The 7,000-nt window shown below is 38.9% G+C and overlaps 1 protein-coding gene across 1 annotated transcript in view; it reads left to right on the top strand.

The window, feature by feature from the left end:
• The first annotated feature begins 925 nt into the window (after positions 1 to 925).
• The window catches only part of LOC103768013 (MBT domain-containing protein 1-like), a 9,565-nt gene continuing 3,490 nt past the window's right edge, over positions 926 to 7,000 (top strand). The window contains exons 1-3 of the mRNA XM_008935146.1: positions 926 to 1,028; positions 1,335 to 1,569; positions 2,199 to 2,276. Of these exons, the coding sequence (XP_008933394.1) occupies positions 1,365 to 1,569; positions 2,199 to 2,276 (283 nt within the window). The 5' untranslated portion in view covers positions 926 to 1,028; positions 1,335 to 1,364. The remainder of the gene's footprint in view (positions 1,029 to 1,334; positions 1,570 to 2,198; positions 2,277 to 7,000) is intronic.

Below are 7,000 nucleotides of genomic sequence, written 5' to 3'. Positions count from 1 at the left end.
CTCTTTCCCAAAGTATATTTTGCAATGTGGATAACTTCAAGTTGGTTTGAAATCATTTTACTTGATTTTTACAAACTCATTCCTTCCAAACATCTCCATTTCTTGCTGAAATCAGTGGAAGATGAAGATGCTCAGACTCTTTTCACGGATGGGATTGTGTTTTGGGCTGTGAATGTTAGCTGCCTGAGAAGTCTGGTTCTGCAGGACTGAGCCATGACTCATGGCAGCTCTCTACCCTATTTAGATGAGATCCAGCTATTCCTCAGAGCTCCCCCTGCCATGCCCACTACCTTGCAATCTTGTCAAAATGTCCAGTCTCACACTACTACAGAGCAGTACTTCAAGCAGGTTTTGCTCCAGCTAGATTTTGAAGATTGTCAATTTAAGCAGTTGTAAAATTTGAATATGTTTATGCATATTCAGCAGATGAACAAAAACTAAGTGTATTTAAAGGATTTTCTTCACTTTATAGTGGCAAAAAAAAATCCTATAGTTTTCCCTATTATTGCTATTTTTAGTCTTAAGTTCTAAAATATCCATGCTTGTTCATACCACTCTGTTCCTAATAATTGAAGTGTTTCAGCAGTGGAGCTTTCTTAATTACATGATCTGTTCTGGGTCATTTGTGTGGGGCATTGTAGAGATCAAGGATCTACATGGACAGAAAGCTTCAAGTATGAATGATAAATCCTAACATTAAATGACAATTTCTATATTATCCAGAGGTTCATTCATCTTGTTTGTTGCAAATGGACAATGTCCAGGTGACTGTCTTCCCTTAGACCAAAGAGTGAAAAGTTTCTCAGAGAGTGAAAGTTTCTGATGTTAATGTTTTGCTTCTTTGTTGTCCTTTTTAGCCATAACACAGTGCAAACACGCTATTTTTGTTTTTCTTCTGCATGAAGTTTGCAGTTGATGTATGAAAATGTTGTTTAAAATTCACAGGTTATACAAAACTCCCTTTTAAATGGTTTGACTACCTCAGGGAAACTGACTCAATAGCAGCACCTGTAAAGCTCTTCAATAAGGTAATAAAGATTATGCATGTATATTTAAACTGTAATTAGTATTTTCTTGAAATGAGACTATGCAGACAAATTACATACAATTTTGAAAAACTAAGGAACTTCTAGAAATAAGAACCATTTGAATGTATTAAGCTTGAGTATTTCTGAAATGTTAACTATATACAGGCGTACATGAAATTTCATAAATGACACTTGGTGTTTTCCTACATCAAGTCGACTGAAACATTTGTTCAACACTGTGCTTCAGCCTTCTTCATCAACATACTGATTTACAAATGTTTGCCTTGTTTGTGTTTGCCTTCCCAGGAAGTTCCAAACCATGGGTTTCATGTTGGAATGAAACTGGAGGCTGTTGATCTGATGGAACCTCGCCTGGTATGTGTGGCCACAGTAACTCGCATTATCCATCGTCTTTTGAGGATACACTTTGATGGGTGGGAAGATGAATATGATCAGTGGGTGGATTGTGAGTCCCCAGACCTCTATCCAGTAGGATGGTGTCAGCTAACTGGATATCAACTACAGCCTCCAGCACCACAGTGTAAGTTCTGTTTTGTAAATAACCTAACAGTTACATACTGGTCCTTGTTCATGGGTGATGGTTTTCCTCACTTCATTTGTTACGCATTGGGTCACAAGGTATAACAGAAATAGAACAAATTCTTGCTAACACTTAGAAGAACACAGTTCTAATCTCTTCCACCTTGGCTTTTAAAGTACTTCTGGGGATTTCTGTGCCTGTGTACTATTTTTCATTGCCAGAAGATGCTCCTTTGATCCAGGCAAAAAAAATCATCAGTTTCGGGTAATACAGCAACATGAATTTTCAGTTATAAGATTGCAAATATATATGCTTTATATATCATCCTTGAGGGAACTCAGCGCATGTGTGCAAAAGTATTTATGTGAGAAGACTGTTTTATTTAGTGCATTAAGACTTGTCCTGTCACGTCAATTTATATGATAATAATTGACAACTGTCTTTTGAGTACTGTTGGTTGTTTGAGAAGGTAATATTAGCTACTGGTGGCAGTTTAATGGCAGGCCTTTCCTTCTGCCTTTGTTCAGTCACTAAGGAGAAATTCTGTGACTGTGTAGCAGCTTTGACACATTCTGAAGTGTTGTTTCCAAAATACTAAACCTTATTTTTGAATTGTTAATTCTTTGCAGCATCAAGAGATAGCCAGTCAAGTTCATCAAAACAGAAGAAAAAAGCTAAATCGCAACAGTACAAAGGACATAAGAAAAGTGGGTGACAAAGTAGTGTTTGCACTTTTTCTCTTGTTTCAAAAGTTTGTGGTTTCTTCTTAAGTCTCTGATCTATTTGGGTCTGTTTGTGTGTAAACAGGTGTTATGCTTAAAGGTGCAGTATGCCATAAAAGGAACTTTTTCATGGAGAACAATCTATTTTTTTAGTAACTTGCAAGAGGGTTGACACTGCTGATGATAATCTATATTAATTGTAGGTAGACAACTGTTGGAGTATTTTTAGTATTTGGACATCATTTTGGTTTAATATATAGACTCTGTAGGTTTAGTGCCTTATACAACATACTCAGGTATCAACACATTTTTAATTCTGTTCTTTGTAACACAGGTATAGGAACCAAGTTACTTGGGTCAGAAAGAGCAGGATGTAGAAAATTTAGATTACCATCAAGCTGGTTCCTTTTAAAACAAAAAATTTAATCATTTGCCACTTTTTTAGATGATATCTGTGGTAAGCTGGATGTAAATAAAACTTTTGTATTATTATATTCAGAAACAATAAGTAGCATCACTGTATATGGCTATTATTGTGACAGTAAAACATAGCAATGACAATTTTAGAAATCTGAAATATCCAGGTTCTTTCCATAGTAATTATTTCCTTCTGGATCAAATTATCTTCAAAATTCTGAACCAATTTTGATTTGCACAAATACACATTTCAATTCCTCTATTTCCATAACTATCTCAGTTTAAACTGAAAATCTTTTGTAAGGAAAATAAAGGGAGTAGAGGCAGCCAATCATAAGAGGACCTTGTGCCTTCCAACATCATTCTTCTCTGGAAATCAGATCCATCTGTATTCTCTTCTCTAAGCAGTATTTTAGTGGCATATGGAAGCTTTATTCCAAAGCTCTCAAGCCTTTTTTCCAATAATTTGTCAGTTTTGAAGCTAGCCCTTGAGCCAAGATGAGCAGCAACAGGACAGCCATTGTACAAGAAATATATGTGCAAGAAATGACATGGTAGATAACATGTGTAGCATTTAACAAGATCTAGGCTTATCCTAATTTTCAATTATGTTTAACTCAAAATTTTACAGTATCTTTTTTTAAAAAGAACCAATTACAGTTGAGGGGGAAGGGTTTTTCTGCCATATAAGGATGAATGGTTTGGCTTGATAGAGGTAGGTGGTCTGGTTCCAGACAGCCTAACTATCTATGTTGTGTTTGGAGCATCAAATCACTGTGCTGACTCATTCTCTTGATGTTTTCTTGGAAGCAGTTAAGAGTTGGAAAGAAGGTGCAATATTTTACACTGCAGACACATGAGCAGATCAGCTACAGGAAAAGGGTCTGTTATCTGTCATCTTGAATTGGCCCTGCTGCTTTGTCTATCTGAGCAGGTTTTCTTTCGGAAGCTATGCTAGACCATCCTGCTCCTTACCTTATCCCTCTCCTTCCAGCTAATACTTCTGCAAAAGTTTCTTGATATTTCTCTTACAGTTAGTGTAAGACAAACACTGGAAAGGAGATTCCTCTTAGCTAGTGCCATAGGAAGGAGATTTATCTTAGTGGCGTTTGTTCGTTCCTCACTAACCCGAAGTAAATGTTGGCCATGGAAAGAAGGAATAACTTCTGATGGGTTTCTTTTTTGGACTGCTTACTCTATAGTAAGAAATCTACTTAATCTTCAAAAGGACATGAGAGAATAAGGTCATGAAAGGTTAATAGTTGACTACCTAGGATCCCTAAGCTAGAGTATTTTTAGCACAGTGAGGTGTTACTTCCACATTTTTTTCATGTGTACTCCTGACACACTCCAGGTTGTCCCTGAGTCATTCTGCTGTGAGTGATGATGCAGATCTCCAGTGCAGTGTTTTGCCTCCGTAATGAGTCCACTGAGAAGCAAGCAGTGTGTGTTCCATGTGAGGTAGCTGATTGCTGGTGAACTCTCTTAATGAGATCCTGGTAGAAGAGAAGATACTGGGACTCCTGGTGTTCTGCTCTGCCCTCACAGAAACTAGTACAACCTATGGAGTTAAAACACCACACTGAATGGGAACAACTTACCTTGCTCTTGTTATTCTTTTCTTTCAAATCTACCATGGGCAACATGATGTTCATTTCCCCTTAACTCATACTGATATATAAGTGACATAATGTGCACACGTTGAGTAATAAAGATAGAAAAATGCCAGGTTGCTACCCCTTTTATGGAGGAGCTGATCATAATACAGATGTTCCCAGGACAGCTTTTAAGCATTATTTATTACTGTCAATTTCAATTGTTTGGAATGCCCAAATTCTTTGTTTTGGTGAAAGTACTGGTATACAGAGCATGAAATAATTCTCTTTATAATGTAGCAATGTCTTTAGTCTATTTTATATAAGAAAACTGTGCAAAAGGGAGTAGAAACTACCTAGCATCCTACCTGGCCTAGCCTTCAATGAAGCTGGCTTTTTTTCTTATATTTATCGTGTTGCTATGCAAGCAGCTTGTAATGTTGACCATGAACCCATTCAGCAGCATTTGGATAGTAAAGGTGTGCTTATTTTCCCTTTTTAGTTTTTATTCCTTTTTAGATAGAGTTTTTTATAAATATAACATGTTCTGTGTGTGCAAAATACCAGGTGGACTGTTTGAGTTATGCCTTAGGCCTTCTGCTTTGTCCCTGTGTTCTCAGCCAGCAGCATGTCCTTGGCTGCTGCTTGCTTCTTATCCAAAGAGAGGAAGATCAAGGGTCAGGTAGTTTGTGTGTTTTCTGGATAGTTACTGTGTTACTTGTTAATTTCTGATTTCAGAAGTTCCGTGAGGCTTTTGTGAATACTTGGGACTCACTGCTAGTTGTGTTTCCAGTAGTGTTTATTTCAAGGGATTTTGTACAAGGTGCCTATTGGTCAGAAGGCTGTGCAGGTGGCAACATATCAGCTAGCCTGGACAATTCAGTAATAATGTAGTATGTAGTGTCTGCTCATATTTTCCACGCTCTAGTAGGTGTATATATTGGAATAAGGTTATTGAAATGGTAATTTGACTTCTGTATTTTAAAAGCTGGGATTCTGTAGATAACATTGTGCCTAATTGTGGTTTTATCTCTCGAAAGTGCTCATCCTGCAGTCATCTTGTGAGGAGAATATTTAAGCATGGTGGTGTTTCTTGCATGTGCATAACCTAGTTAGCTTTGCTCTTCAGGGCTAGGGGTTTTTTTTGTCATGTCTTTATCTGACAATGCTGAGAATATTTAAGTGTTAATTGCTCAAGCAGTTCAAGCCCCTTGAATACTGGGTTCAGTTTCAGGCCCCTCACTACAAGACTCTGAGGGGCTGGAGCGTGTCCAGAGAAGGGCAACAAAGCTGGGGAAGGGTGCAGAGCCCAAGTGTGGTGAGGAGCAGCTGAGGGAGCTGGGGGTGCTGAGCCTGGAGCAAAGGAGGCTCAGGGGAGACCTTCTGGCTCTGCACAGCTCCTGATAGGGCATTGTGGCCAGGTAGGAATTGGTCTGTCTGAAGGCATTTTAGAAGATACTTTCATGAAATCATGAAATGCTCAGTGATGTTTGTAAGCTGCTGTAAAAATAGGAAGCACCAGTCTAAAGTAATTAAGAGTATGCATTTTTAAACCAGGCTTTTGGAGGTGATAAACTTTGTTTGGATTGGATTATTCCCCAGAACCATCCTTCCTCTCCTAGGTGCACACACACTCTGAAACAACTGCAGTTTCAAACTGAGCCCATAAGTCTTGGGTGCCAGAGGATTGAGCAGTGTGGCTTCAGCAGAAGCAATCTCCAGCATCTCTATTTCACTGGTAGAGTGTGAAATAAGTGGGTGATGTTTTTAAGCAACACACTTGAAGTCCTGCCAGCCAGTCGCTACAGTTCCATAAGTGTGGTTGTTGAGCACAGTGTTCCCACCAACAATGGAAAGGTGCCATTGTGCAGGCCCTGGTTGTCCAGAATCCGTGCATATGAAGCAGAGCCATTTCTCAGTGAACAGTCTGAGTTACCTAATGCACTTTAACCCAAGCGTTTATTTTAGTTTGACTTGATGTTTAGAGAGGAAGATACCAGTTGGGAAGAAACCTGTCAGTTTGTCCAGCCCTCCCATGGCAGGTGAGGTGCAGAGGAGCTTCTCTGGTGATGACGAGTTGACTCCTCCTCCATATCGAACCCTTCCAGCACAGACAGCCCCGGAGGCCCTCCAGCCTCCCAGGACTAGCCAAGAGTTCAGTCCCAGCCTCAAAACAGGTAACTAGCCACAACAGTCTCCATTACTGCAGAGGGAAATGATGGACAGGGTGGGGAGCTAAGCATGGTCTAGCATGGACTCATCAGATTTATGTATTTATTTATTTATTTCATTTTGGTTGGTTTTATTTTTTTCTGTTAAAGAGCTTTTCATTCTCACTGATGCACCATGTCATTGAATTATCATAGAAAAGGATTGCAGCTGTTCTGGAACTTCATAGGAGGCTATATTGTAGGTTCTTGAGGCACAAAGGCACCAAGGAGCTCTGCAGGGTTTCAGCATACAAAAAGGTACTCTGTAAAACTGAATGGTAATGTGGATTTGGGAGTATTTGATGTAAGCATGAAGTTACTGTAGACAATTTCCTGCAGGGAGAGTACACAGTAAGGAGTGGGTTTTGCCTTTTTGTCAGAAAAAGGCAATTATCTGGGAAAATATCATCAGAGTGTAAGCATTATTTGAAATTTTGTGGGGTACTGGTATAGAAAATATATCTGAGAAGAGATGGTGCTTTTAGAA

The sequence above is a fragment of the Merops nubicus genome, unplaced genomic scaffold, assembly GCF_000691845.1.
Source record: "Merops nubicus isolate BGI_N331 unplaced genomic scaffold, ASM69184v1 scaffold48332, whole genome shotgun sequence".
Taxonomy (NCBI): Eukaryota; Metazoa; Chordata; class Aves; order Coraciiformes; family Meropidae; genus Merops; species Merops nubicus.
The sequence above is the reverse complement of the archived record's forward strand: the minus strand, read 5'-3'. Positions and strand labels throughout refer to the sequence as shown.